The sequence below is a fragment of the Xenia sp. Carnegie-2017 genome, unplaced genomic scaffold (assembly GCF_021976095.1).
Source record: "Xenia sp. Carnegie-2017 unplaced genomic scaffold, XeniaSp_v1 HiC_scaffold_13, whole genome shotgun sequence".
NCBI classification, from domain to species: Eukaryota; Metazoa; Cnidaria; class Anthozoa; order Malacalcyonacea; family Xeniidae; genus Xenia; species Xenia sp. Carnegie-2017.
In genome coordinates, this window is record NW_025813436.1 from 10,318,253 (window position 1) to 10,344,646 (window position 26,394).

Below are 26,394 nucleotides of genomic sequence, written 5' to 3' on the forward strand. Positions count from 1 at the left end.
AAGTGTTCGCATTGGCATCAACGACCATTGAGTCTACATACATTTATAATACGTTATTCCTCTCTAACTTAAAAACAATATCGTACAACTTCCTTCATTTGTTTTCAAGGAAGTTTCGGTTGCTATATTGAGCACCATCCATCCTTTGATGGTCACTATAGTATCATTAAGTCGTAGGTTTAGATGTATCGCAAACATTTAGAAATGAGAACTTCAGAATCAAATCTTAACATTATGCATGGTATACGTCTTTCTTTGCGAGAAACTTTAGCTTCCAATACACTCTAGCTTGAAATTTACCGTGTAATAAGCACTTGATCTTTTGTGCAATATCGATCCACGCACAAAATAAATAAAGAAATAGAATTGAAAAAACCTGCGCACATACGGGCTGAAAGGAATTTACAATGACGGCTGGTTCTCGCGTAATCATCCGAGTTAGATCCTTCGTTTAAAGTCGTCCTTTTTCATTATGCAACCCAATAAGACAAAGCTCTATGCTTGATGGACAGGACTGAAATGTAGGCAATGATTTCATGAATTAGATAATTAGGAAGCTACCTACGAAGCAACTCTCTAAACTAAATATTGACTCACGTGAAACACGATAAGGTTTTAAACTTCAACAATATCGCACACGCTCTGATAAAAATCTCTTTATGCTTGCATAAGTACTCTTTCCTCATATATAAGCTCTTACATAACTGAAGTGCCAAAATGTACAGTGACAAAAATGATAATAGGTTAGATAAAAAACATTATCAGTTACTGCCAAACATGTAGTTGACCCTGTCAACAAGAACGTTAATGATAAAGCTGATTTTCCAACTTATTTTTCTTGTAAATAGGGAGGCAAATTTTGTAGAAAGTCGGACCAACAGCAAGGATCTAAGCTTGAAACCAAACAGGCCCCTATATGAAATTTTCTATTCGTATTTTTATCAAAAATTTGATTCACTAGATGGTTGTGGTAATGTGGACTTATCAAAGATTTGTGTGCTAGAGTAAAAACCGTCGATTATCGATATTTTCTGAGAGGTAAGACTAATGAAGATACACGTGCTCAATAGTGATCAAATATAGCAGAAACCCTCGTGTGCTAAAATGAATGCAAAGTGTGTGAAAATAATTCTGCTATATAGTCAATCGGCACTTTAAAGTTGACGATAAACTATACACGCATGTATGAGATAAAATTTCCTCACTCTTTTTACGATGAAGATGTATCTTTATCTGTGTATATGCATGTAAACACAAACACTCGATTTCAACCGATTCAACAAATTTTATTGAAAATCGACGCACGCGTTTAATGAAGGCGTTATTCATGTAACATGTGTGTATATGCAAGTTCGGAAGGTTGTAACACATCAAAGCAATTAGACAAAATTGCGCTTGGCCATCCCCTGTTGAGCGACAATCATAACCCAACGCTATTAATTTGCCTTCACAGAACAGTGTTCCGCCGTATACAAAGCGATGTATGAAGCGCCAACGAAACTGGAAAAGCTAAACTCGGCCGTAATGTTCCTAAGGAAAGCAAGCAAAACGTTTCTCCATCTTGTTATTTAGCTGCACCATTCAGATTTATCATCGATTTACAAAAATTTCGGAATTCTATTCACGCGCAACCACAAAAACAAAGACAAACCTCAGTTTTATAATCATGGCAAATTACTCGATATTGCTGGCCAACCTCAAAGAAATCAAAACTAAATAACGGATGCAACGAAATGAAAGTCTCGCGCAGTGAAGTGGTCGCGTTTAACGCGTGTTCTTTCCAATGATAATTATTTTTATGAAGGAGAGAAAGCGGCCGTATATTCACTCATATCTAATATGTTCAAAACACCGACGTCGGTTGCCTGTGATCTTGACCGTACCCTGTTTAATATAATAGAGCGGTTTGAAGAAAAAGCATGCCTCGCACGAAGGACACTGAGGTGAAAGAAAGAACGAAATGAGATAGATCACCTTGCTGGCAATTAAAACAAACAATGAAAACGTGATAGATGTTGAGCGAGTTTTGTGCTTCCCTATGGTTCGAGAGACAAAGAATGTGACGTTATTAAACAACGATCCGACGGTGATATGCAAACAGGGAGTCAGTGGATATTGTAAACATTTAGCTCCCCTAGCTTGAATTATTATTCATAAAGATAGAAGTTAGAGTTTATGATGATGTAAGTAAGAGATAGATGTAAGAGTTTATAATGACGTAATGTTATTCTGTAGAAGAACAAAGTAAGGAGAAAGAAGTTGGGGTTTATAATGACGTAATGTTATACTGTAGAAGAACAAAGTAAGACATAGAAGAGGAGTTTAAAATTTCGTATTGTTCTACTGTAGAAGAACAAAGTAAGGAGATAGAAGTTAAAGTTTGTGTAATGAGATTGACGTAACAAACTTTTAGCAGTGAAAAGAAATTCAAAGACCTGCCTTTTATCTCGAAAATAATCATTGGGAAGACACGCATGCGTAGCAAGCATCCAAGATTTGCAAAGACACACCTGCGTAATAGGCAACCAAGACTGGAAGAGACACGCATGCGTAGCAGGCATTTTTTTCTACCTTTCAATCCACTGTTTCAAACTTTTATAATTTCTATTGCGCATGTGTCAAATCACTGGATATATATAATCAGCTCTTTTCAAAAAATAGATACGCAATGCGTACATGTACGTTCTTCCACATCATTACGTCAACGAAATTCTCAGTGTCTTCAACCAATTTCTTCCAGAAATAGAGAATTTCTTCACAGGATTCAGCATCAAATGAAAATAAATCATACATAATTTAATATATAAAAAAATTAACTTTAAAACTCATAATTTAATATTTAGTAAAAGTCATCTCCACAATGGTAAATATATATATATTTTACTTCTGACTTAATGTTGTTGATAATCAGAGGAGTAGCCAGCATGCAATTTTCTCATTGATATGTAAACTTTTTGTTGTTCACTAACTGAACTAAAAACAATCAATTTCAAAAGAATCATAAAATTATTAAAATAGCATTCACCAAATTTCCAGGCTGGCTTTTCCACTGTTGATGATCTCATATAGATACATGTTTGTTGATGTAGATTATTTTGAAAGCAAAACTGGATGGTCCACCAGGTCTGGATCAACCTGTTTTACTTCCAGGCAACAAACTTCAAAAATTAAAATTTCCCATTAAACAAGAATTTTCCCTCATTTTCAATAATAAAAGTTTTCAATAACAAACACTGAGTAAATAAGGAAGATGGCTAGGCCATTGGTTGTCTCCAAGGAAGAATGTTGGTAGACATTAACATAAATACATTACATATCATAGAGCAGGTTTTATGAATAAAGATGAAGCTGTTGAATACATAATCGAGCCATCAGCAGATTTTATTTCTCCAGATAAGTAGAATTTTCTTCTTTCAATTTTTTCAATACTTGCTTCGACTAATGTTGTTGTTTTCAATGGAATTGGCCTATAGAGAGGCGGAGACAATATTATCAATGATATAATACTATTGATATACGATCTATAGAGACAACATCATAAATGAAATTTGTTTATTGTACAATTCTCAAGTTTGCAGTGACATTCAACAGGACATGCAATTGCTCCACCATGTACATATCTAGTAACATGATAAAGTCATGCTCAATTTGGCTCAACTAAAACATTTCAAACAACTTTATTCAAACAAAACCTTACCCAACAGGACCTTCGCTGCAAAGACCAAACTGCACAACACCTTTAACACATTGAGTTTTTGTATTCAAAAACAATACAAAGTCAAATACATTTTCAGAGCTTTTGAAATAAAAGAAATTCTTCGAGCCATCCTTCAAAACAGACTTATTGGAGATTATCTCTACCCAATCTGAGCCTAGTTCAATAAGTTGATGATACAACTTTTCAAATTCTTCTGAAAAGTTTGCAGTTTGCAAATCTTTGTTCATGACTGCAGTAGGCTTTAAGCTTGATATTTTCTTTATGTTACATAAGATTACTTCAATTCAAAGGTCCTCTCAACACAAAACCTTAACTTCACCACAAAAGATGTGACCTTATCCTTAATGAACATGCGCCTGCGGTACGCATTTTTATCGTGAACAGCGGTTAACATTGTTACTATAGTAACAAGGTGACAACAACGGTTGTTGTTTATATTAAAACATGTGTTGTTAAAGACGAGAGAATTTTAACCAAGAAATTCAAATAGTTTAGCAAGAAAAGAAAAAAAATGAGTGTTAGAACGTACAATTCGTCGGTCCGAGTTGGAAATTGGAATGAAGATTTGTGTCTGAAGGAGGTAATGAAGCAAGAAACAAACATGATGTGCCGTTTCTTCATTTAATACTGCCATTTTGGAAAGTATGTATATACAGAGAAACGCTTTGCACACACAAAGCGATCGATAATATCGGTGATCTGGAATGACGAAAGTTCTATACATGTTGGCTTTCCAAATTATTCATTAAAAAGCAAAACAAATAAAGCCAACGATACTTTACCGAACAATATTAACTGACCCACTACAAAGCAGAAGAGAAATACGCCTCGTTACTCACTCGTAAAGTTTCGTACAAACCAATGCTTTCAGTACAAACCAATGCTGCCAGTATGGTTGTTATGTTTTAACAAAATCTTGACCGTGCAACTAGATATACATCTCAGAGTTGGATCATGAGAAGAGAGCAACTCCTCTCTTTTTAGGATATGTTCAAAGATTTTTTGGACAAGAAAGAAAATGGCGAACTTCTAATTCAGAAAACAAACAGTCTTCAAAAAACGATCCTTAATAAGGTGATATGCAAATGGTGCATGAGAATCCTTTAAACTGATATGCCATTTTAAAGACTGCTTTGCAACAAAAAATAACCATTTCTCATCTATTTTTACCTTTTTAGGTAGACTTGTCACCAGCATATGACAACTTTGTTCACTTTGGAGATCTGGTGGAAATCTTCAACCCCGAAACTGAGGTAGTTTTGTCAGCAAACATGCCTGAGACCAGAATGTTTGAAGAACTTTCCCTTAAAGGACGATGTGCACTATCTGGCTCAAAGTTCCTGGAACCTTGTGTCCGAAATGTTTTTGTTGTAACAAGGTATGTGGTATGTATGAGAGGAAATACAAATTTATTTAACTCAATGTAAATAAAATGTTTCTCAAGTTATTATGAAAAACTTTCTTTCAGCTGTGAAGATCCAAAGGAAAACGGTATATTGAAGTTTGGTCAACAGTTTTACTTAAAAACAATTCCCGGAATTGGAGGAAATGTAAATTGCCTTGTTAATATCAGATTTTTGGAACAATATAATGTAAAAGATCGTGTTTAAGAACTTATTTTTATTTCTATCGTTAATTCTTATGGTAGCTTTCATTACAAAGTGATCGAGCTACATTCATGAAATGTGCAAAGAAATCAAGACACCAAGAAATTCTCTTAACTGAAGAAACATCCTTTCTGTCATGTTGGTAGGATTAACAATACGAAAGCAGAATCTCAATCAGAATACTTCAGAAGAGAAATTTCTCATGATCATGTACTCTTTTTTCACAGGAAGGTTTTGTGTTATGATCCACAAGAACGTTTAGAGACCGAAGGTCTTCCTATCCCTGTAAGGATCACAAAAATTTTCACATTCACTGCTTCAGTAAACAGTGCAATATCTTTCCTCTATTGAGCATCTCAGAAACCAAATTTGTAATATTTGCATTCAATCTTTAGGCGAATAAAAAGATATTAATATGTCATTGCAAGACAAATCAATGTTTAGCTTCATTGTCTAACTACACAATCAGGTAAGCTTAAATATGTTGCTTGCCATTTTTCAACCTTAATTGGCCTTCAACCAAACTTTCTACAAATATTTTTCAGAACTCCGTTTGGTCGGGAACATGAAATTACAGCGCAAACCTTCCTCGACTCTCACAAAGCAGAAAGACCTTCAAACCACTGGGTATTTATCAAAGATGAAAATAATCAACGATTACCATCGAGAGCCTTGACTTCGCACCGACCATTAACGAGTGCTCCCACTGCCACTGACCATGCTGGGGAGGGTCAAAACTTACAGATATCCAATACTGATACCACATAGTGTCAAAACTCTTTACAGAATATTAAAAACACATTTCATCACATGAATAAAAATGTTTGATAGCTATCACAGTACTATATGACACGCCGCTGTGCGATTGAAATATTGCTTGCTGAAGACAACCAACGATATTGTAATTTATATGTGTGCGTAATTAATCGTGACTTAATTAAAGCTTTTTATCTCGTCATGAAAAATATATTAAAGATGATAGGAAATGATATAGACAGCATGCTTGAAATGTATAAGATTAGGTCGTAGTCTTGAACACATGTTTAAATTTAAACACGCCATTCTTCTATTACATAACAGTATAAGCACATTATTGACAGATATTTTTGCGAGAGTTTCAACTATTCCCAATTTTTTGCACGTCGTTCAATGATGTGAGCTCCTGTTCAAAGGTTTTTACGACACGACTACAACGAGCAAGAAACAAAGCGCAAACAGACAGTGAAGAAATGCACATCGCGCGCACTTGAAGTGTTTGTATTTGAGCAAGATGTCCACTGTATTAAAAAGTCCGCGATCGTCGTCTACCTAAGTCCGTATATCTTCCATTCTCGATTGCTTCGTCAAAATATCCATTCCGTATTGAATTATCGCTAGCCCCTGCTGCAATAAGCATTTGCGCACATTCATAATGACCTCCTTGCACAGCAAGTTCGAGGGGAGTACATCCACGTTTATCTTGGACGTCAATAGACACACCATTCTGTATAAGAATATCTAAACACTCTGTACAACCTTCTCTTGCGGCTAGAACAACGGGCAAAACGCCGTCCAATTGTAAATCTATGTTTAATTTTCCCGACATCAACACGTCTTCCGTAGTTGCAAAGTCGTTTTCGAGAATGGCCGTTTTTAAAACGGTGACGGGATCAAAAGACACGCTTCTTCTACGAGTTCGCACTGGAGCAGGATTAATTGTCTCGAGATGATCCGAAAGACGACGTCTTGGCTGACCGCCTTTATTGATTTTTCCTTGGTAGATGCCTGCTCCATTTTGTCTTCTTCATCAGGAGTTTCGTGTTTGTTGTCGTGATGAGTAAAATCGTACATTTCTCGTTTTTCCAGTTTCGTTTTTCTAACAACTTTCATCTTGACAAATACTCTAGTCCTGAGTTCAACATCCTCCGAAGGACATTCAGAGTTAGAATGACGATTCATCTTCATAATGCGATTTGATCCACCAAACCTTACAATACGTATCATGATCCAGACATCTTGGCTCAATGATATCACCGCTAAACACGAACCTTACGCTCTTTTTTTTTAAATGCACTTAAAACAAAACATCCATTCTGTATACGTGTACTTTAAACTACATTTGAAATTCGCGCAAGAGGTTTATGGCCAACGATGCCGAAACACACATGGATAGCTGCGTGTCAAGTAAAAATGCGCAAATACTATTTGACATGTTTGTAAGTCTCCCTTCGATATGGCCAGAAAATGATTAAATCTTCTGTTTTGTGGTGTTTTTTTAACGTTTGAACGTAATGCGATAGTCTTGTAAAGGATGAGACGACAAGATTGCCGCAAAAAATATTTACGTAAAAGACGTCGATTTGATGCGATAAACCCTTTGATATTGCACGATTACAGTAATCCTTCCGACCCTCGAGGATAGATGAAATATAATATAGAAATGCATAAAAAAAGACATTGTAAATACACAAATTCCTCGCAGAGTAATTAAAGTAGTACTTGAAGTGTTGATATGAAGATCTCGGTATGTTTTAAAGCATGTGTTGTTGTTCTGTCCAATTTTCGTCATTCAAACACAAGGATACATGGTGGAGACGGAATTTTTTTCAAATGTGCAAATTCGTTCTTGGATTTAGATGTGTGTTTAACTGTATGTACCTGGCAAGCTACCATTGGCAATAAACTTACAACAAACGTACATCTGTAGGTAATTTGAACTTTGCAACATTGTTTGCCAAATATAGTAAAAAATGCTTTATGTATAATGAAGGCCAGCATATTGATGTTCTTGAAGGAATTTTTTTTAAAGATCTTGGCAACAAACTAACATCACAAGTTTTTCAAGTGCTCAACAGAAGACATCAAAACATATTTAAGATTGTAAAAACAATTGACTGTAAATGATTTGTTTGTAAATCTTATTAATGTAAAGTGGTACTTTATAATGAGAGAAAATGTTCCACATGTAAATGTATTGATTTTCCATTTATTGTCTGTTTTCGTAGCCCTTCCCCCTTTAATTTAAGCAGCTTTATGCCCACACAAACTATTTGCCTTTGGCATTAATACAAATGCAGTGACTATACACAGTTATGGTCTTGTAACCTTTCCTTTTCATTGTTTTGGCCATTTCATCAACTTGTTTGGTTTAAAAGCGAGGCAAAATTAATGTTTGTAAATTTAGTTAAACTCAAAAAACTACCAGATGTCATAATATCTGCTGTTAATGTGATAACACAATAAATCTTGAGTAAATATGTAGCCTATTTATGGTATTCATTTTATTATCTTATTATTTTTTACTATTCCAGGAGGAATTTAGTGACATACCATTCCCTGTTGCTCTCAGCGTCATCTCTCCTTGTTCCTCTCTGTCCCCCTCTGCTCCTGTCTACCGCCATTCAAAATAACGCTTTTCCCTACACTCAGTGCAGACTGTGGATCAGATATGCACTTTACTATTCTATTCCTGAACTTTCAATTCTAAAGCATGTCCGGAATTAGGTATATTGCGGTGGAGTTTTCGACTTAAAGAAGCAGTCAATACACATTACATTACACCAAAAAGATTAAAAGTACTTACAGTTTCACAGAGCGGCCTTTTGCTTCGGTTTCTTCTTCACATTTTGCTCAGGAATTTTAGCTTTACCAGGAAGAAATAGTTCGCACTCCATTGAATAAGCTTCTGACAAAAACGCCTTGCAAAAGTTCATCGTAAATTTCAAGTATTTTTAAGGATATAATGAAAAAATTTAAGATAAAGTTGTAATTCTTTTAGTTTTTTTCAAAAATGGCCGCCTCGCTCCAGCTTTCCCGCGTCATATCCATATCACGTGTTAATGGATATTATGGGTAATATGGTGACTACTATGGTGATGCAACGTTTACAACTCCGAATGTCTCTAAGTCCACAGCATTCAAGTGATTTAACAATGAACAATAGGAGGAATTTTAAAACTAAAAATTATAAGGAGTATATTTCATATGTAATCAGATTATTAAGCTATATATACAGTATATACAAATTGAGAGCACTTCTAAAACTCTCTATTTTTTCCAACAATAATACGCGTTCTATCAATGTGGATGAAAATGAACTAGTTGTTTTTTGTTTGTTTTCACCATTAACTAACTATAAAATAACGATCCTCGGTTCCGATTGTTTGGTCCAAAAGGTAAATAGTCAAACTAAGATCGTGGTGAACTTTAACTCTAACAACACGACCTGAGTTTGATATTCACCGTTAAGACAGAGGTGTATTGTCTGAATTTTAAGAAGATTCTCCGAGATAACCACTACTGCTGACTCTCTGGTATATATTACTAACACCAATACAAGAGATAGGATTTTAACCAGAGAAGTTGACCCCCTCTTCCAATACACCACTGTCTAAAGACATCACTTTCGGTCTGTACTGTACAACGATTTCTATCAAAGAAATTAGCGAAAAAACAAATTCATAAAACATGAGCAAACTATTTACTGAAAGCATAGTCCCTGTAAGTATCTTTATTTCTACTTTTGTTTTCTTCAAACGAAATGGCAGAAGTTGAATAACCGTCCACATCGTGCTTGTCGTCAGCGTGCGAAAATACAACGCTGAAAGCTCGAAGATAATGGGAAATATTTAAAGTTGTTTGAGACTTTGTATCGCTGTCCTCCTTGTACTCAAGTAATGTTCTTGAACGTACTGAAATGAAAAGATTATGGTGAATCAAGATAATACAGGGAACTTTAAACCTTATCCTTAATAGCTGGAAGCATATTTAAACATTGTAAACCCGAAATTTTTTTTTGAGTTTGTTTAACAAGACAATATTAAATGTTTTGCCATTTAGGTGGTCCTACATAATTTCTTCAAATGAAATTTCAAGAACTGCCCATTTCAGGTTTTCAAGAATCAACCACTTAATTTCCAAGTAATGTGAATTGAACTGTGAATTTTGCAAAATGGGAGACTTTAGGATGATTATTGTTCTAAAAGCACCATGGATCAAGCAAAACAGGATTTATTAAGTCGACACAAATATTATCACAGCGACTTTCCCAAAAATATATTTGATCAGTCATTGCCTTACCCAGGCGGGTTGTTAAGACAATTATCAAGATACACACACTTTCCCTCTATCAAATGATGCAAGGCATGAGGAGTAAAGATAATAATTAAGGACCAAAGAATTACGTAAAATAGGTCGGAGTTGAAGGCATGCAGGAGAACTTAAATAGAGAAACACCATTAAGAAAACCTCTGACAGCTATTGATTGACCTCGGTTAAATATGTCTTGGTTTGTCATTAAAGTATTTTTCTATGTTGCTGATAATAATTTTCATCAGACACTCATACTTGTGAAGCAGAACAACACCGACAAAGGGTCACATAGACTTATCTACAACTCTCCTTCTTTCCCGGAATACTCATGCGTAATCCAACCTGGCACATTACTCAGACGTTTACAAACCTGGCATGGTTGAATAAGAATCAGCAACAGAATTGCTTTGAGTACGAAGGAATGTACTCCTTTCGAATGGGAATGCGACCAAAGCAAACGCCAAGAACAATACAAGAATACAGGTACTCGTCTGTCTTTTGTTATGATTTGAAGGCGATACGTGTTCCTTCAAACATTTCAGTTCCTCGAGAAGACTCTTGTTCTGTTCTTCAAGACTGCTGACTTTCTGTTGAAGAGCTCGGTTCTGATCTGTGCATGTCTTCACTCTGAAAAAATGAAAAAGCGAATAAAATCGGAAATATTCGCTCGCAAAAAAAACCGAATTAAAACCAAAATGAGAGAACGCTAAAGAGGAAAATGAAGATTGCACGATCTTCGTTCGTCATTCGAATATTTGATGAAAATGACGAGGAGAAAACGTCACAAAAGGGTTGGTACGGGGCGAGAGGTTTAAAAAAACCAAAGTTCATATTTAGTGTGGTTATAAGCACGATTTCAGTAGTTGAGAAGGTGAACGATTTGAACTAGGGAGTATCGTTACATGTTTTTATGATGTTGATCTTTTATGAAACGTCGGTCAAAACCAGCAGCAGCAGTCCTTCACAGGACTACATACACTGTTTAAATAGCGATTAACATTTACAAACATGAGACCCTCTTGTAGTTGTCTGACAAATAAAATTTTGCTACATGTTAACGTCAGAACGTCAGTGTTCGTTAATGAACTTCGTTCACCTTTGCTGAAAATAGATTTACCAAGCAAAAAATTCTGTGAGACATCACCCCCCCTCGACTATCTCACTTCCTAAGGAGCCTGGTTACAACTTTACATTTTAAGATCAAACATGCATTGCAGATGTCGAGATTCATAAAAAAATAAGTTGCCCTTCAATAATTGTTTAAATAGCGATTAACATGTACAAACACGAAACCCTCTTGTAGTTGGTAGACAAATAAAATTATGCTACATGTTAACGTCAGTGTTCGTTCGTCAACGTACATCTTTGCTGAAAATAGATTTACCAAGCAAAAAATTCTGTGAGACATCACCCCCCCCTTCGACTTTCTCACTTCCGAAGGAGCCTGGTGACAAGACATTGCGGACAGCGAGATTCATAAAAACATAAGTTGCCCTTCATTCATTGATTGTGAAACGAAAGAATGTTGAACATTTGGTCGAAAAGACAAATATTGTACCTGTATTCCAATCCATCAATGTACTCTTTTTTTTTCCTGCGACTCTCCTGAGCAGACACCTAGTTAACACAAGATTACAATCAATGTACTCTTTTTTTTTCCTACGACTCTCCTGAGCAGACACCTAGTTAACACAAGATTACAATCAATGTACTCTTTTTTTTTCCTACGACTCTCCTGAGCAGACACCTAGTTAACACAAGATTACAATCAATGTACTCTTTTTTTTCCTACGACTCTCCTGAGCAGACACCTAGTTAACACAAGATTACAATCAATGTACTCTTTTTTTTTCCTACGACTCTCCTGAGCAGACACCTAGTTAACACAAGATTACAATCAATGTACTCTTTTTTTTTCCTACGACTCTCCTGAGCAGACACCTAGTTAACACAAGATTAAATAGCAGTAAAAATATATTCCCATATCCACAACCCTCCCCTCCCCCACAAAACATTTCTCACCTTGTTCTTGATTTTCCTTCGTACTTTTTTCAGTAATTTCTCTTCGTCCTACAAACGACGCAATGCTTGATCAAGCTGGTTGTTTTAGTACTAAAATCATGAGTTGTCTATGATGATTGTAAAACAACAAAACTTTACCTTGGTCAAAGGAACATTTGTTGGCAAAACATGCCCTTCTTCTTCGAGTAATTTTTTCTCTTCTTCAGTAATAGCAAATTGCTCTGGCTACAAAACAAAATAAACAATTTTACTTCATATATCTTTAGACAATTTCAACAAAACATTTGTCTCACAGACGCTTTAGAGGACAATTTTGAAGTAAACTAGGTGTACAAGCAACAAGAACCTTTGATTTTTCTTTGGAAGTGGTTTGTGTTGGAGCTTTGATTTCTGTGATGATGATTGGTGTTATCTTGGCAGATGCCTTCAAAATGGTAACAGGCTGTGACAATGATGTGATCATTGGTTCTACATCACCATTTATTGATTTCTTTCCATTATTTTCCAATTCATTTTGATTTTTGCATTGGTCATGAATAAAATCAACAACACTTTCAAGATCCAATGCATTAGAACTTGGCGAAGGCATAATGCTGTCCTCAAGCTCTGGCAAATCATCGTTCGATTTAGCATCAAAATTTGACAAGTCATCCAGGAAGGACAAGTCAATGTCTGATGAGACGAAAATGCGCTGTTTTAAATTTAGAGCACTGAAGAATTTAAATGGAAAATTGCAGCTTTACCGTCAATATTAAAAGCAGGATTGAAAATTTTCTCAGGTGACAATGGAGTGTAGTTTGAGAAAGTGGATCTGAAGAGAAGAAAATTAGTGAGCTGAATTTCAAAACTCTAAACATAACTCGTGAATATTCTAAGAAATAACTTTTAAGTTCAAAAATATGTCATTCATTACACAGAAATGAGTACATGATGTTGAACTGCATGAAAATGCAAAAAGTACAGAATGTGATAGCCTACATTATAAACATCCACTTCTCTCATATGAGTCTATATAATATTGAAGAAAAGATTGCCCCAAATACATGAACTAGAGTGCAGTACTTCTTCGCCAACATAAAGTTTTGCTTAACATAAATATACATTTTAGCCTAACTTGAGGCAAAGCAAGAAGCAGTAAATTTGGTGAATGCAAGTTATAGCCACCCCCAACCCACAGGTTCAATTTTGTGACACCGTCCCTGATTAAGTTCCTTCAACAAAAAATGATAAAATTTTACAAAGACAACATCAGAACAGAGTTGGAAGCTGTTCCATTGAGAATGAATAAAGAAGTGTAACTTATGCGACAGCTCACACATATGTGGCAAAAGTGGAGGCAGGCTATTCTTCAAGAATTGCATAGACCCATATGAGGTTGGGTAAGATTATAAATACTAAAAGAAAAAAATATTATGTGGTAGCTTCAGGGTTGAGTAAATTCAAGTAATGCAACAAGAAAAGCCTTCTTTATATTACTTAAAACTATAGTTTAATTATTTATCACACCTGAATTGAAGTCATAGGCAAAGTCAATGTTCAAACAGTTATCGGTAAGCTGCGCAGGACTTAACGAAAGACCAGAGTCTGACGAAGCATCGCTAAGCGTAGGAGAAGTGATGTCTGACATGGGATCTTCATCATCTGGAGGACATACGTTCATGAGAGATGTCATCAGGTCGTAGTTGTGATCATGAATCACTTTGGATGTCTGCAAAAATATCACACAAGTTGCATCAATAATCCATCGATGAAATATAGCAATGGATGCAGATTTAAACAACCTCGCTCATGAATGTTTGGATGTATGTAAAGAATATTGCTCAAGTATTTCAACTAATAAAATCTGTACAAGAAATCCTACCGTGTTCACCATTTGATAAATGATACTTTCATATGCACAAACTTAACAGTTACCATGACATAAAATGTCTGTATAAAGCATGCATTCTGCTTAAGTAAACTAATATCTGAATACTGTTAAATGAGAATGATACCTTTGCTCCTGTGAGCAAAATATAATCAAAAGTCACAGAGGTACAAATTCCAAAACAACCAACCACTGTATCGTAAAACAAAGAGGTCATTCAATATCAAGGATATTGCCAACATTCTAAACCAAATGCTTTTCAAATAATTTCAAGGAAACATATCCAGCACACCACTTCCTCATGAACATGAAATTCGAATGTGAAAAACAGTAAAACGATGAGGATTTTACATTATACTCCTTTCATTCTATTTCAGTCACTATTTCAGTGACATTACTACGACAACAATATCCATTTCACAACGAAATTTAAACATATTAAAGCAATCTTATAATCCAAAATGATGCATAATTAAAACACACGCTAATATTACCTCATCCATTCTCGATTCAGACAAAAAGCAACAAAAAATTTAAAGTTTTCCTCCGCTGTTTTGGACAACGCTTCCTGAACGTGCGACGCTGTACTTTCGAAACACCGCAAATATGAGTAATATGACATCACATAATATGATAATTATGCAGGCCACTATAATTTATGCAACTTTAGCTATGTTTGGTACAAGAGCAACGTGGCAATATGTAACTGACTTACAGATGAGGGGGAATTCCCTTTTCGCAAAAATGTACTTTTTATAGAAAATTGTACCATTTTGGTACAGCAAATAGATCGTCCGAGGCGAGGATTGTTCAAAATCATAAACATACAGTTGTTCTCTATGAAGTATGTTATGGTTTTCTGCGCTTCAATTTACAAAATTCATTAATTATATTTCTCAGTTCCTGTTCTAATTGAGCTATTTTGCAAGATAACTGACAAGCAGTTTTGAACTCGCTCTGACACTCTTTAAGCGATGATGGTACAAGAATACCAAACCAATTCAGAGGGTCGACATGTTTCTTTTCTCGTGATGTTTCTCTACCATGTTCGATTTCTCCCATCATATTCGATGAGTTCTTTGAAATATTTCTGTGCCTTAAACCGCCTTCACTTGTACTTTGTCGCGCTTTCTTTCCTGACTCAAGTTCTCTTTCTGAGCTGCCATCATGAGTTGCCATCTTAAATTCGACTCCCCTAGAACAAGAATGGTCTTCTTCCATAACGACCGTGCTTGAAGCCGCCATATTTTGTGAGTATTGCAATTCGCCAACAGACTTATTTCCCAAAGTATATCTCGCTTTAGACATTGCAAGAAACCCATTTTTCATCGCAATCGTAAGTTCATCCCTTCGTTTCAATAAAATCTCGTATATTTCAAAAAACTGCAACAGAAGTTCGTCCAACTTCTCCTGCAAATTATTGTCATCCATGTTTAGGCCCCAGTCTTTATTCATCATCGCTCGCCCCTTCTCTGTGTGGTGCTATTAAAGCGATGATGTCATAAAATTAAATTACAAAATTCTATATATTATACATGGAATATTAAATACTTAATTATTAATATGAATATCACAATTTTGTTCTTATTTTGGAAAACCTTGCAGTAACGTCTGTAGGTCCCATTTTTTGCTCATAATGCTAATGCAAACATTTAATTATTTTATCTTAATTAGATTTCACATTTCTTAATAAAGATTGCTGTCAAACAAATCAATTGACTGTCCACTAAGTCACATCAAAGAGTAAAAAAGTAGGATCACTGCGGAATACAGGGTGTATCAAAAAATTTGCACATTTTTGAAATCAGCCGACGTTTAGAATTTGATTCTGAAATAATTGATACCAAAAGATCTGTAAAAGCAATTGAAGACAATAAATTCGAATTGCAGCAATTGTTCATTGCAAATTTCAATCATGAAGTTCATTTCAATTGTGTTTACATATGCCTCCTTGGAAATCAATAAGTCATGAATGGTGCAAATTCTAATTGTCTGCTGCTTTCGAAGATGAGCAGTTTTTGATGCACTTGAAATTTCACGAGAGATATAATGCCCATGTATGCTGATGATTATGATAATGTCAAGTTGTCAATAACACTTTTGTAGCTGCTGTTAGCTGGCTAACTGTAGCCAGTAATTTAACGGTAATCTCATAAAAAAAGCAATGCAAGGTTACATAGGAAGTGGTCCAACAGTCATTTCATCACACTGTGACTAAGCTTTTAAAAGCCCTGATCAAAGATTTATCTTCACTTGAACAATGGCTGCCATAATTGTGATTTTGTATTGAATCTGTGATTCCAGTCAATAGTCCTTCTCTGGAGCCATCTTTATGTATAAAACCTGTTAATTTATACAAAATCAACTTAAGTGGATTTGAATTATCTTTTCTGAAACAAGATGCTTTATACAATCTCACCATTGGCATTATGGGATCGTTTAGATATTAGTGGCTCCATCCTACTTTTTAACATTAGCGCAACCATTAAGCCAAGAATGGCTGCACCACCAGGAACAAACATAATTACATATCTATAAAAGCTGGTCTTGTGAGCTGTGCTATAATGAAACAAAAGGATACAATGTCAATAATAGTTATGCATGCAGAGCACCACTTCCCCACTTCAGCCCACCCCAAAAAAAAACTTTGAGCCATTTGAGCAGAAGTGAAGTAGAAACATAAAAAATATTAATAAGATCATCTTAAGGGTTACTGTTAAAGGGAAAGGTTGAATTGCTTCTGAAAAATGCTTTTGTTCAATGACAGGATATAATTTCATGATAATCATATACTACTGCAGATATTTCGATTAAATAAACACATTGGGTTTTATTTCCAGTATATAGAAAATCATCTTGTCTCATTACATGAACACTGCACATATTGTGTTAGTATATGTACACTGCTTTTACCTGTGGAAAGACTGAATGATTTGTATGGCTATTCCATTGGAAAGTTTGTCAACAAAGCTCATTGCCCCATAAACAAATGCACCTGTTTCCTACAAAAACAAAATAATTGCAGTCATAAGAGAAAACACATTGCAAACTATATTCATGGAGATCTCTCAAGTTTTTTTTAGCAGGAATAGGCCTGTCAATAACTAGAAAACAGGCTTTTACATGGTTCTTAATTTGAGTTTTTCCAAGCACAAATGTAAAGTGTTTGTCTTTAAAAAGTATAAAATAATGAAGTCAAAACATGCCTCGCATCTCTGGTTCAGAAAACCAACTATAAGAAAGTAAACAAGGGCACATTAAGCACAGAAACTTGAGGATCCTTTCATTTCCCTCACTAACCAAGTTTACAATTTTATCTACCTTCAACCACCCCTGCACCCCCAACAAAAGCAAGGTCAATTCACAATTTTATCTACCTTCAATCACCCCCCTGCACTCCCAACAAATGCAAGGTCACCAATTCACAATAGCTGTGTGAGAAACTTGATGGATTGTTCAATATGAGGTAGTAGCCAGATACTAACTTTGTTTTCACCAATAAGGGATGCCAGCATTCCTAAGCATGTTACCAAACTTAATGATCCACCAAAACCAAGTAAGATGGCATATCCATAGACCTCATAAGTGCTTCTTGCATAACAAACACCCAGGAGCTGAAATCATTAGAATTGTATAATGAATTAAGTTTACGTTTTCATCATTAGGACATGTGAAATAGTTTTGCAAGAATCACTGTACCAATTCCCGATGATTGCAAGCATACCAAAAATGTAAGTTGCCTGTGGAACACATGGGAAAGTTAAAGGTCAGCGTGAAAAATTTCAATGAAATACAATACCATTATCTTACCTTTTGACCCATGAAAACATTTAAATGTTTGGCTGCAATTGTTGTGAAGAAACCACTCACAAACACAATGAGAGGAACAATAGCCACAATTTCCTAAAGCGCAAAAGACATTTATCCGCAAGACCATAATCATCATAACGATTGGCAACTCAATGTTTCAGTAGCGTACTTTTGATTATGCAAGGTACGTTTAGTGAATTGAGGAGTGTACACTTGGGATATATTGACAATCAATCTGCTACACATGTAAAGTACGGCAATCTTGAAAAAAATGAAAAGAATCTTGCTGACATCGACATAGCATTATCAGAAATACATATGAAAAACTTCCAAAACTTCCAAAACCTTGTAAAATTCTGGCTCATGAAACCAAAGCTTCCAGTTGCATGCATTACGACGATTTTTCTGACATCCTAACTTGACGCACTCTCGAGGCTTCTCTCTGACACCAACATGAAAAATGACCATGAACAACAGACCAATGGCAATAGTGATCAAAGCTAAATACTTTAAAATGAAAAAAATGAGGTGAAAAAACAGCCTATATTAAGTAACAAAATGAAAACAATAAATCTCATACCATAAATTCGCTGTGATCTTCAGGACCAAAGGAATCATTGGAGTTCATGGTCTTTATCAAATACCAGAAGACAAGGTATACAATGATTCCAGAACAAACTGTACCTGCATACCTAAAAAATTAATGATGTCAGTATAACTGGTGCAGTGGTGACAAATTAAGTAAAAGTACAAAGTACTGGAAGGAAAATGTTTAAGCGTAAAAAGTAAAAGTACTGGGCACCATTAAAAGGTATCTAAGACATATCTAAGACAATAACCAGTGAAGTAACAACTTAAGTAAAAGTACAAAGTCCTGGAAGGAAAATGTTCATCAGTTTATGAGTAAAAAGTAAAAGTACTGGACACCATTACAAGGTATAGCAATAGATCTAAGGTACTATATTGATTTGATAAAACCTACACACAGACATTTTCTAGTGACATTATCAAGCACAGCAGTTACAGTAAAGTAGTATGGTCCTAAATTCTAGAAAAAATCCAAATTTCATATATAGCTATGAAATCTCATCACGTGAACATTATAACCGTAACAAAATACTCCATCATGAAATTAAAATAACGGAGTGCAGTATAACGTTACTTCAAAAGTCTACTTCGTACCAAGTTAAAGCAAACCGTTACTAGCTCATTCCTCAAAATTATTACTTGAATAAGGAGTACACTAGCTTCTACACTTCTCTCCATTGGCAATAAATACAGTTAATAATGGCTAACCATATTTATATAAACAGTTGTTACATACCTAAGAGCATTTAAAGTCACTTTTTCAACTTCACATTCGCTAAGCTCTGGTATCAATGAAAGATGCGCGATCTGGGTAGTCGCCCAGCCAAATTGAAATATGACAATAAAAGGAACGTAATATATAACTTTGGCGTAGTCTTCGCTATTGCGTGTACATCCGAAACATTTGATAAATATAAAAGGAAAACTGATTGAGACGCAGCACACTCCGATCAAATGCCACAGCTTCCTGCGGCCATATTTTAAAGGTCTGGTTCTGTCCGATTCAATACCAACTAATGGTGTTGCTATACCGTCTGCAATCTGTCCCATCAACAACAAAAAACCAGCTGAAGTTGCACTCAACTGCACAACGAATTGCATATAAATAATCAAGTAGGAAAACCATACATTAGCACATAGATCGTTTAAAATATGACCAACACCGTAGCAAAGCTTGCTTCGCCAGCATAAGCTGAGCTCGTGACGTTTCATCCCACTCGTCTTCTTTGTGATTTTTTTCGACTTTTCCATAAGAATCCCAGATTCGTTTGAGAACGAGAGGAGAGCTTATCATTTAACACCGATGATGACGATCCCGATGCAATTAAATATGTTTTCAATTTGGTTTTTCCCAGCGGAGATGATGAACTCGACCCAGGTTCGGGATATTTGTATTACTTTTCCTTTGATACGCGACTCGTGAATAACTTTATTATAGGATTGACTTCACTGCAGTTCTCGTCGCAGAACAAGATTTCGTTTGCAATCGAATTTCATCCAAGTTATTAAACACGTCATTACCACTACGGATTACAAAATATCCTCGTGACACTTGTTACAAAGACATTTCTTTGTTTTTGCTTAAGTCCAAGTATCGAAGTCAAGAAGAGTTCAAGAGTCAAATGGAAATAATCAACACTTGCTAATGTTGCTATGAAACCTAAGAAAAGACTGAACTTGTACTAGGAAATCACCATTGGAAATCAAGTGTTTTCATCCGCTATTAACCGTCCACATTTGAATGACTTCATCACGAGACGATGTGCTTGTAGACCTTTGTCCTTTAATATTACATAACACAAACCACACCTGCCGCGAGGACAAATATAAAATTGCAGTAGGCAATGTTCTTGAATCTCTTATGTCTTTGAAGCATGCTCACTCGAAAAGAAATAGATTTGGAACGTGTGAACCAACTTAATCTAAAGTTCGACACGAATCTGCACTTCAACAGGAAAAAAACTTTAAGAAAAGAGAAAATTTTGTTTTTTACTCGTAGTCTGCGTTTAAGTAAAGTAAGCAACAAATTTTTTCAGCCGTCAAAACTTTTCTTTGATTCAAGCACAAGGAAAATTCGTCTACACGACCACAAAGAAGTAGCGTCTATTTCATTTTGAACAAAGTCAAACGCCAATATTTTTTATTCGTAATCAAACAAAACCATCAAATAGTAAAGATACTTAGAACTCTTTGCATTCTATAGTGTATTTTTGAATGTGATTGATCATTAAAATAGGGCGACCATTTTAACGTTCAAAAAACTGTAATTACGGAAAGGTAAGGAAATAGACTTATAGGCAGTTGTACAGTATTGGATGTATTGAAAAGTCATTCAAGTTGAATCTTATACGAGTTTTATTTGCATTTGCAAGTTAATTTACTATTTTAATTTCACATTTTAATCTCAGAAACTTCCATTTATAAGTCAAGAATTGTTTGCATGGTCAACAAGAAAGCATATCTTTTCAAACAGCGGCACTAATCAGCTGGATTTCAACTTCTATGGCAAGCAGTATCATCCATTAACCATCTAATGCCTCGCAAAAATAACTGCAACAACAACAACACCCACGGCAATGCTTGCTGTTAGGATGACAGGCCAAGTGAAAAACTAACATAAATGACAAGGCAACAGTTTTATTAGTAGTATGAGATTGAGATGCTAAAGGTACATTACAACAAGGAGAAATAGCAAAAGTTATGTGGTCAATTTATCATTCAAAGGGATATACCATCATCCCATACCCTCCCCCCAGACCCATCTCGATCCCTACACTCACCTGTATCCAAGAAATGAATAGTATCCTTGCACTATTGGCATTACATATTGTTCATTCAAGTCTAAAGGCATTCTAAATCTTACCTTTTTATTACTGTCATTAGGTTTATCATCATCATCACCATGACAACCCACCATTCTTTGATACATTGTACGTTCTTTCTGTCGGCTCTCCTCATATTTCTGTCGCACAATGTAAAGCTCACGAATAAGCTAAATGAGACATAATTGATCACATGATAACAGAAAATAACAGCGTAGCAATTTTAAAGCAATGTATAGCAAATGCCAAAGACATTAACAACTTACATTATTACTTGGATCAAGGTCATTTGCCTTCTTAAGGATTTTAAAAGAGTCTTCATATTCTCCTTGTAAACGTAGAACCTAGTTTAACGAAAACATCTTTACATGAAGAAATTAACAACAACAAGAATATAACTCACATAAAACAAAAAAAACAAAAGTAACTATTATTAACACAAAATGACAAACAAACCTTTCCTTTGCGAAATAATGCTTTCACGTTATCAGGGTCCACACCAAGCACCAAGTCACAAGTATTTCTAGCAGCCATATATTCCTTTGCCTGATGTTTGCAAACCATTTTATTCATTTTAGTGAGCAATAGGCAACCTAGCCCATCTGTGCTTAGTATGATAGTTCATATGAGATAGTTTAAACTAAATCCATGGTAAAATGATTTAATTTAGTAAAAAGACGAGATGCTGACCTTCAAATGACAAGCTGATATGTTGTTCCAACATTTTATTCTTAATTCCACTATATCCTAAAGAGCATAATCACGAAATAGATTGATACGTGAATTACAAAGGGATTATGGAATCACAAAACTCACAATCACCTTTGAATTGGATGATCCTAAGTATTTCAATGCTCTAAACATAGACACAATTAAATTTATAAAATGAGAAAAGTTTACATTCAGAATGGCATGATAATAATAAAACTGGTAAACTTATTATATTGACGAATGCAATGAACCTGTTGTAAGAATAAACAGCTAAAGAAAACTCTTCTCTTCGATATAAGTCATTTCCACGTTCACGTTTTTGGTCTCTACGAAAATAAACAATAGAAAAATAAGAATAATGGAACTCTCGACTCTAACACCAATCAGATTCAACAACCCAATATCAATTCTTTGTTCATCTGTCAAATTTGAAACGTCAGGTCCATTAGCAACGGATAAAAGCTCCAGGTTATAGGTGACAACACTGTCAGGGGGTATATCACCTTCCTCGTCATCTTCTCTAAAAATAATATGGCCACAATTTGGAAATCAACTTGTTAAAACAGTTGGAAACAGAAAAATCAATAATAACTACAAACAGTTTTCGGCTATACTGCAGTTTAAAGGACACCCGAAGTGCTTATATGCTGAGGGCAGGCTCGTTTTTCCTTGGGATTAGGGTTAGGGTTTGGGTCAGCGTCTAAGGTGTCCGTTAAACTGCAGTAGTCCCCAGTTTCCCGTTTTTGACTAAAAGGTTATATATTCTTCAACATATTGCTGCAAAGAACATACCTTCCCAGGGAGCCATAAGCAAACCTTGGTTCAACTTTCAGCTCACAAACTTCTTTCACCGACATTGTTGGAATACACAGATCAAATGCTACAAAAAATTAGTACCCAAAGTCACTTTAAAACACCAATACAACAGTTAGCATAACACAATTCATCAATAATGACACTAGAGCAGTGAGATTAACCTGTTATTACGTCACCATCACCAACAATAAAACTCAACTCATTTTTCACATCAACTTTTTCACCACTGGGTAATTGTCCTTCGCATTTTACACAAACTTCTTGGCCAGCAACTGGTTTTGCGTCAACATTACTGCCAACTTTAATGATCTACGTAGCACACAATACATATGTTAAAAAAGAAAGCCAACATATTGACTTTCAACAAGAAAATTGTGCTTAAAATCATGTCACTTTTAACTTAAAAAAGTATGCAGGAATTAATGCTTTTCCTACTCAAATTCATTTCCATCCCACTTTTCACTTTTCGCTAAAACATCACACATGACCTCCATTTTTGAAAGTGTTAATTTCTTATCGACATTGACAACATGTATCAAGAAACAAACTTACTAAAATGGATATACCTTTTTCAACAAAAGACCATTTCCCAAAAGGTCTATGTATTCGTCTTTCTTCTTCTCTTCATCGACATTTGCAATTACTTCGTCGACAGTTGTTGCCAGTGAAGTCTGTGAAGGCTCATTGCCACCTACCAATTCTTCATCTGTCGGTAGCTTATCCCCAGGTGAGACATTCTCAAGATTGGATTCATTATTTGATCTCTTTTCTTGACTTTCAGCTTCTTCAGAAGTCTCTAAAGAAGTTTGTTTGTCGTCACTTTTGACAATTTTAGAAGTTTGTGTGTTTCCAAGTTCAACTTTCGATTCTTCATCAATCACTGTTTTTTGGTCATTTTCAACATTTTCTAAACGTTCACCTCCTTCATCATCCTTTAGAATAACTTCTCTTTCTATATCATCTTCACACTGCTTATTTTTTTCCGTTAAATCCATTGAAAATGAACAGTATTTTTATAATTTCATATATTTTTAATTTAACGATTCTTCACATTCAGCGCCTGCGATACATGATAAGATGGCATTTTTCTTTACTTTATGTTACATAAAAATATTTTAAACGAACTTTTTAGTATAAAGTATAAACAAAATTTAATTTACATAACTTCATTGTGTAGTAACATAACGACAAATGAAAATAACACAAGAAGGTTACCGAGATTTTTTCCCTCTTGATTTCTTTTTCGCTGTGCTACTGCTTGGCGACTTTTCCTTTAATTTTAATATAGTAGGGGCATTCACTACCTGTTGACAAACTGATTTCTCAAACTCAAATATCAAATTCTCGTGGCTTTCCTTGATCAAGTACGACAAAGTTGACCCAGCTTCGGCAACATACGCTTTTATAGCTTCTTTTACAATGTCTTTTAAATCTTTCTCAGCGACAGAATGTTCGCTACTGACTAATGACAGCTGATTGTGTATCATGATTTGAAGTTTCTTAACTTCTTCATTGAGTTTTAACTGGTTTTCCTAAAAAATAATGCCACTGTCTTTGTAAATAAAGTCAATCATAGGATGTCATTTGCCAAAATCACAATACACAGTTTCAGTGGCATGCGGGCAGGGGATCATGCCCCCAAGCCATTGATAATTGGGGGTGCATGGGATGCAGAAATGAACATAGGGTGTCAAATTTTGAATGTGGGTCAGAGCAATATATTTAAAATGCTACAGTTGGTAATATTTCACTCCTTAAAGACCAAGAAATGGCATTTTGAGCTTCTTGATGTAAAAATGTTCCAGGTCACCATGTATAAATCCTCCAAAGTACAACTAGCAACTGTGGTGCTTGGCTCGAGCCTTTGCCCCTCATTTCTGAAGTGCTATTTGGTTGATTTTCAGAGCAAATTGATTGCCCCCAGGAAAAACTGTTTCCAGCATGCCACTGCACTGTTTGTATGTTGTTGCCAGACAATAGGCAAACTAGGTGCATCAAATAACTACAGCAAAGAAATGAGTGTTTTTTGAAATACGGATATAACTTTCAAAACAAACCATTTGCCTTCTCTGATGTTTATCTTCCAATTTCACTAAAGCTTGTTGTTTATCATACTTGGTCTTTTCCATGCCTTCGCAAAGTCTTGGTATAACAGATGGCGTCTCCATGATTAGACTATGCTCAGTCCTGTCTACATCTCTGTCTTTTGTGAACACATACTTGTACAAATGAAAGTGGTTGAAAAATAACAGAAAGACGAAATCAACAAGAATTCTTTGCTGCTTTATTTGAAAGACAGAGGAATAAGTTCCCAGGACATTTTTACAGTACTCCATTGCTTCAGGAAGCGAGAGTTCTAGAAAAAAAAATCAACAGCATTCATGTCAAAAAATGGAGCAACACAGTAGTTTATAGGATATTCAAAAAAGGCAATTTTAGTATCTATAACTATAAGGCATTTATAGAAAACAATTATTTCATAGCATTCATCGATTATAATTCGTGTTAGTTTACTTGAGGGCATCAATAACAAACTCATTGACAACTGACATGTCTCGTTACTCAGATGCAAGTCTGGAAAGTTTGCACTGTGCAGCCAAGATCTTGGAATAAAATTTTATGCTTATTATTAAGCATGCAATCTTAGGTGCACGGTTTACAAAGCTTGCAGTCTGGCTCAAATGCTAAAATCCATCCAAGTGCAGGACATTACCATTTATCTACAGAGCTGCACCATACAGGATAGTTTGTACTGCGCATTTGAGATCTTGGGTACACAATTTACAAAGTTTCCAGCCTGGCTCAAGTGCTAAAATACATCTCATCACCAGCCATATATTGGTATTATAATAGACAGTCTATAGATATTCATGTTTTCATGAACTTGTATTCATCAACATTAAGCTGACAGGTGTTGTTTTCCTCCAATTTCCTACGACGGGAAAGGACTTTAATTATGTCTCCTAACTCCCTTCAACAAATTGCGAACTTAAAACCCGGCAAGGAAATTTTCTGGTGAATAAATTAGTAAGATAGTGAGCGTACAGAAACAACCAAACTGACATATTCAATAAACAATGTAAAAACCGTTTACCAAGTGTATTACACAACAATTTTTTCATCACTTCAATAACTGCTATTCCTTGTCGCCATGAGAAACCGTGTTCGCTTGCAAAGTTTACACTTTCCCAGTAAAAATCGAACAAGATTGACCATTTCATATCATCTTCCTCCTTGGAAAATTGAGGTAAACACAAAATATTTGCCAAAAGAACCTTACGCTTGTTTTTATCGCAATGATAAAGATATTTAAAATCTTCTTCAGTCAAAGACTTTACCAATGACGCCATTATCGATACACTT

At 35.3% G+C, this 26,394-nt stretch overlaps 7 protein-coding genes and 2 long non-coding RNA genes across 11 annotated transcripts; 3 read left to right on the forward strand and 6 right to left on the reverse strand.

Moving 5' to 3' along the window:
• The first annotated feature begins 961 nt into the window (after positions 1–961).
• LOC124450354 lies at positions 962–3,363 on the forward strand. The gene is made up of 2 exons (XR_006949947.1): positions 962–1,038; positions 1,454–3,363. It is a non-coding gene; the product is annotated as an uncharacterized LOC124450354 (long non-coding RNA).
• An 818-nt stretch (positions 3,364–4,181) lies between these two features.
• Positions 4,182–6,379, forward strand: LOC124450289 (cilia- and flagella-associated protein 161-like). 2 transcript variants are annotated; one of them, XM_047000924.1, is made up of 8 exons: positions 4,182–4,298; positions 4,703–4,792; positions 4,897–5,096; positions 5,187–5,268; positions 5,367–5,467; positions 5,553–5,610; positions 5,721–5,794; positions 5,871–6,379. In XM_047000924.1, exons 1-8 carry the CDS (start codon positions 4,230–4,232, stop codon positions 6,091–6,093), a joined length of 897 nt encoding a protein of 298 aa, XP_046856880.1. In that variant the 5' UTR covers positions 4,182–4,229; the 3' UTR covers positions 6,094–6,379. The 2 variants fall into 2 exon arrangements, with proteins under 2 accessions (XP_046856880.1, XP_046856889.1); XM_047000933.1 differs by lacking the exon at positions 5,871–6,379 and having other exon boundaries at positions 5,721–5,798.
• Positions 6,380–6,607: 228 nt separating this feature from the next.
• On the reverse strand, positions 6,608–7,308 carry LOC124433392 (ankyrin repeat domain-containing protein 2-like). The gene is made up of 2 exons (XM_046983151.1): positions 7,154–7,308; positions 6,608–7,106 (listed from the first exon to the last, which is right to left on the reverse strand). The coding sequence occupies exons 1-2, from the start codon at positions 7,306–7,308 to the stop codon at positions 6,608–6,610; spliced, it is 654 nt and encodes a 217-aa protein (XP_046839107.1).
• A 508-nt stretch (positions 7,309–7,816) lies between these two features.
• Positions 7,817–8,274, forward strand: LOC124450367. The gene is made up of 2 exons (XR_006949951.1): positions 7,817–8,007; positions 8,114–8,274. It is a non-coding gene; the product is annotated as an uncharacterized LOC124450367 (long non-coding RNA).
• Positions 8,275–9,253: 979 nt separating this feature from the next.
• LOC124450278 (cyclic AMP-responsive element-binding protein 3-like protein 4) lies at positions 9,254–14,909 on the reverse strand. Its single transcript, XM_047000913.1, has 9 exons — positions 14,779–14,909; positions 13,924–14,125; positions 13,161–13,228; positions 12,764–13,089; positions 12,556–12,642; positions 12,418–12,465; positions 11,954–12,012; positions 10,766–11,022; positions 9,254–9,995 (listed from the first exon to the last, which is right to left on the reverse strand). Exons 4-9 carry the CDS (start codon positions 13,004–13,006, stop codon positions 9,781–9,783), a joined length of 909 nt encoding a protein of 302 aa, XP_046856869.1. The 5' UTR covers positions 13,007–13,089; positions 13,161–13,228; positions 13,924–14,125; positions 14,779–14,909; the 3' UTR covers positions 9,254–9,780.
• Position 14,910: 1 nt separating this feature from the next.
• On the reverse strand, positions 14,911–15,742 carry LOC124450337 (coiled-coil domain-containing protein 115-like). Its single transcript, XM_047000999.1, has one exon. The coding sequence runs from the start codon at positions 15,740–15,742 to the stop codon at positions 15,134–15,136; it is 609 nt and encodes a 202-aa protein (XP_046856955.1). The 3' UTR covers positions 14,911–15,133.
• On the reverse strand, positions 15,717–20,003 carry LOC124433393 (major facilitator superfamily domain-containing protein 12-like). The gene is made up of 10 exons (XM_046983152.1): positions 19,419–20,003; positions 18,675–18,786; positions 18,440–18,601; positions 18,244–18,355; positions 18,095–18,187; positions 17,984–18,024; positions 17,770–17,898; positions 17,198–17,286; positions 16,704–16,843; positions 15,717–16,627 (listed from the first exon to the last, which is right to left on the reverse strand). Exons 1-10 carry the CDS (start codon positions 19,931–19,933, stop codon positions 16,488–16,490), a joined length of 1,533 nt encoding a protein of 510 aa, XP_046839108.1. The 5' UTR covers positions 19,934–20,003; the 3' UTR covers positions 15,717–16,487.
• Positions 20,004–21,019: 1,016 nt separating this feature from the next.
• LOC124450252 (peptidyl-prolyl cis-trans isomerase FKBP8-like) lies at positions 21,020–24,055 on the reverse strand. Of its 2 annotated transcripts, XM_047000891.1 has the most exons (12): positions 23,951–24,055; positions 23,598–23,827; positions 23,193–23,340; positions 23,008–23,095; positions 22,613–22,735; positions 22,467–22,541; positions 22,327–22,360; positions 22,195–22,251; positions 21,961–22,050; positions 21,771–21,848; positions 21,546–21,674; positions 21,020–21,293 (listed from the first exon to the last, which is right to left on the reverse strand). In XM_047000891.1, the coding sequence occupies exons 1-12, from the start codon at positions 24,024–24,026 to the stop codon at positions 21,213–21,215; spliced, it is 1,209 nt and encodes a 402-aa protein (XP_046856847.1). In that variant the 5' UTR covers positions 24,027–24,055; the 3' UTR covers positions 21,020–21,212. The 2 variants fall into 2 exon arrangements, with proteins under 2 accessions (XP_046856847.1, XP_046856842.1); XM_047000886.1 differs by having other exon boundaries at positions 23,598–24,034.
• On the reverse strand, positions 24,042–26,384 carry LOC124450301 (uncharacterized protein C8orf74 homolog). Its single transcript, XM_047000944.1, has 3 exons — positions 26,126–26,384; positions 25,089–25,387; positions 24,042–24,563 (listed from the first exon to the last, which is right to left on the reverse strand). The coding sequence occupies exons 1-3, from the start codon at positions 26,379–26,381 to the stop codon at positions 24,243–24,245; spliced, it is 876 nt and encodes a 291-aa protein (XP_046856900.1). The 5' UTR covers positions 26,382–26,384; the 3' UTR covers positions 24,042–24,242.
• Between the last annotated feature and the right edge of the window lie 10 nt (positions 26,385–26,394).

Excerpts from the sequence above, each read along its gene's own strand:
- LOC124450337 (XM_047000999.1), bottom strand. The coding sequence starts at position 15,742 with ATGATGAATAAAGACTGGGGCCTAAACATGGATGACAATAATTTGCAG.
- LOC124450289 (XM_047000924.1), top strand. The coding sequence starts at position 4,230 with ATGAGTGTTAGAACGTACAATTCGTCGGTCCGAGTTGGAAATTGGAAT. Across the intron at positions 5,468-5,552 it reads ACATCCTTTCTGTCATGTTG|GAAGGTTTTGTGTTATGATC; the intron begins GTAGGATTAACA and ends CTTTTTTCACAG. Across the intron at positions 5,795-5,870 it reads TTGTCTAACTACACAATCAG|AACTCCGTTTGGTCGGGAAC; the intron begins GTAAGCTTAAAT and ends AATATTTTTCAG.
- LOC124450252 (XM_047000886.1), bottom strand. The coding sequence starts at position 24,026 with ATGGATTTAACGGAAAAAAATAAGCAGTGTGAAGATGATATAGAAAGA. Across the intron at positions 23,096-23,192 it reads TGATGGTGACGTAATAACAG|CATTTGATCTGTGTATTCCA; the intron begins GTTAATCTCACT and ends AATTTTTTGTAG. Across the intron at positions 22,361-22,466 it reads GCTGTTTATTCTTACAACAG|AGCATTGAAATACTTAGGAT; the intron begins GTTCATTGCATT and ends GTCTATGTTTAG.
- LOC124450278 (XM_047000913.1), bottom strand. The coding sequence starts at position 13,006 with ATGCCTTCGCCAAGTTCTAATGCATTGGATCTTGAAAGTGTTGTTGAT. Across the intron at positions 12,013-12,417 it reads GAAGGAAAATCAAGAACAAG|GTGTCTGCTCAGGAGAGTCG; the intron begins GTGAGAAATGTT and ends TGTGTTAACTAG. Across the intron at positions 9,996-10,765 it reads TTCTTATTCAACCATGCCAG|TACGTTCAAGAACATTACTT; the intron begins GTTTGTAAACGT and ends TTTTCATTTCAG.
- LOC124433393 (XM_046983152.1), bottom strand. The coding sequence starts at position 19,933 with ATGGAAAAGTCGAAAAAAATCACAAAGAAGACGAGTGGGATGAAACGT. Across the intron at positions 18,356-18,439 it reads ATGAGCCAGAATTTTACAAG|ATTGCCGTACTTTACATGTG; the intron begins GTTTTGGAAGTT and ends ATTTTTTTCAAG. Across the intron at positions 18,188-18,243 it reads GTACGCTACTGAAACATTGA|GAAATTGTGGCTATTGTTCC; the intron begins GTTGCCAATCGT and ends TTTGCGCTTTAG.
- LOC124433392 (XM_046983151.1), bottom strand. The coding sequence starts at position 7,308 with ATGATACGTATTGTAAGGTTTGGTGGATCAAATCGCATTATGAAGATG. Across the intron at positions 7,107-7,153 it reads AAACTGGAAAAACGAGAAAT|AAGACAAAATGGAGCAGGCA; the intron begins GTACGATTTTAC and ends CTCCTGATGAAG.
- LOC124450301 (XM_047000944.1), bottom strand. The coding sequence starts at position 26,381 with ATGGCGTCATTGGTAAAGTCTTTGACTGAAGAAGATTTTAAATATCTT. Across the intron at positions 25,388-26,125 it reads ATTGTTGTGTAATACACTTG|AACTCTCGCTTCCTGAAGCA; the intron begins GTAAACGGTTTT and ends TTTTTTTTCTAG. Across the intron at positions 24,564-25,088 it reads AACATCAGAGAAGGCAAATG|GAAAACCAGTTAAAACTCAA; the intron begins GTTTGTTTTGAA and ends ATTATTTTTTAG.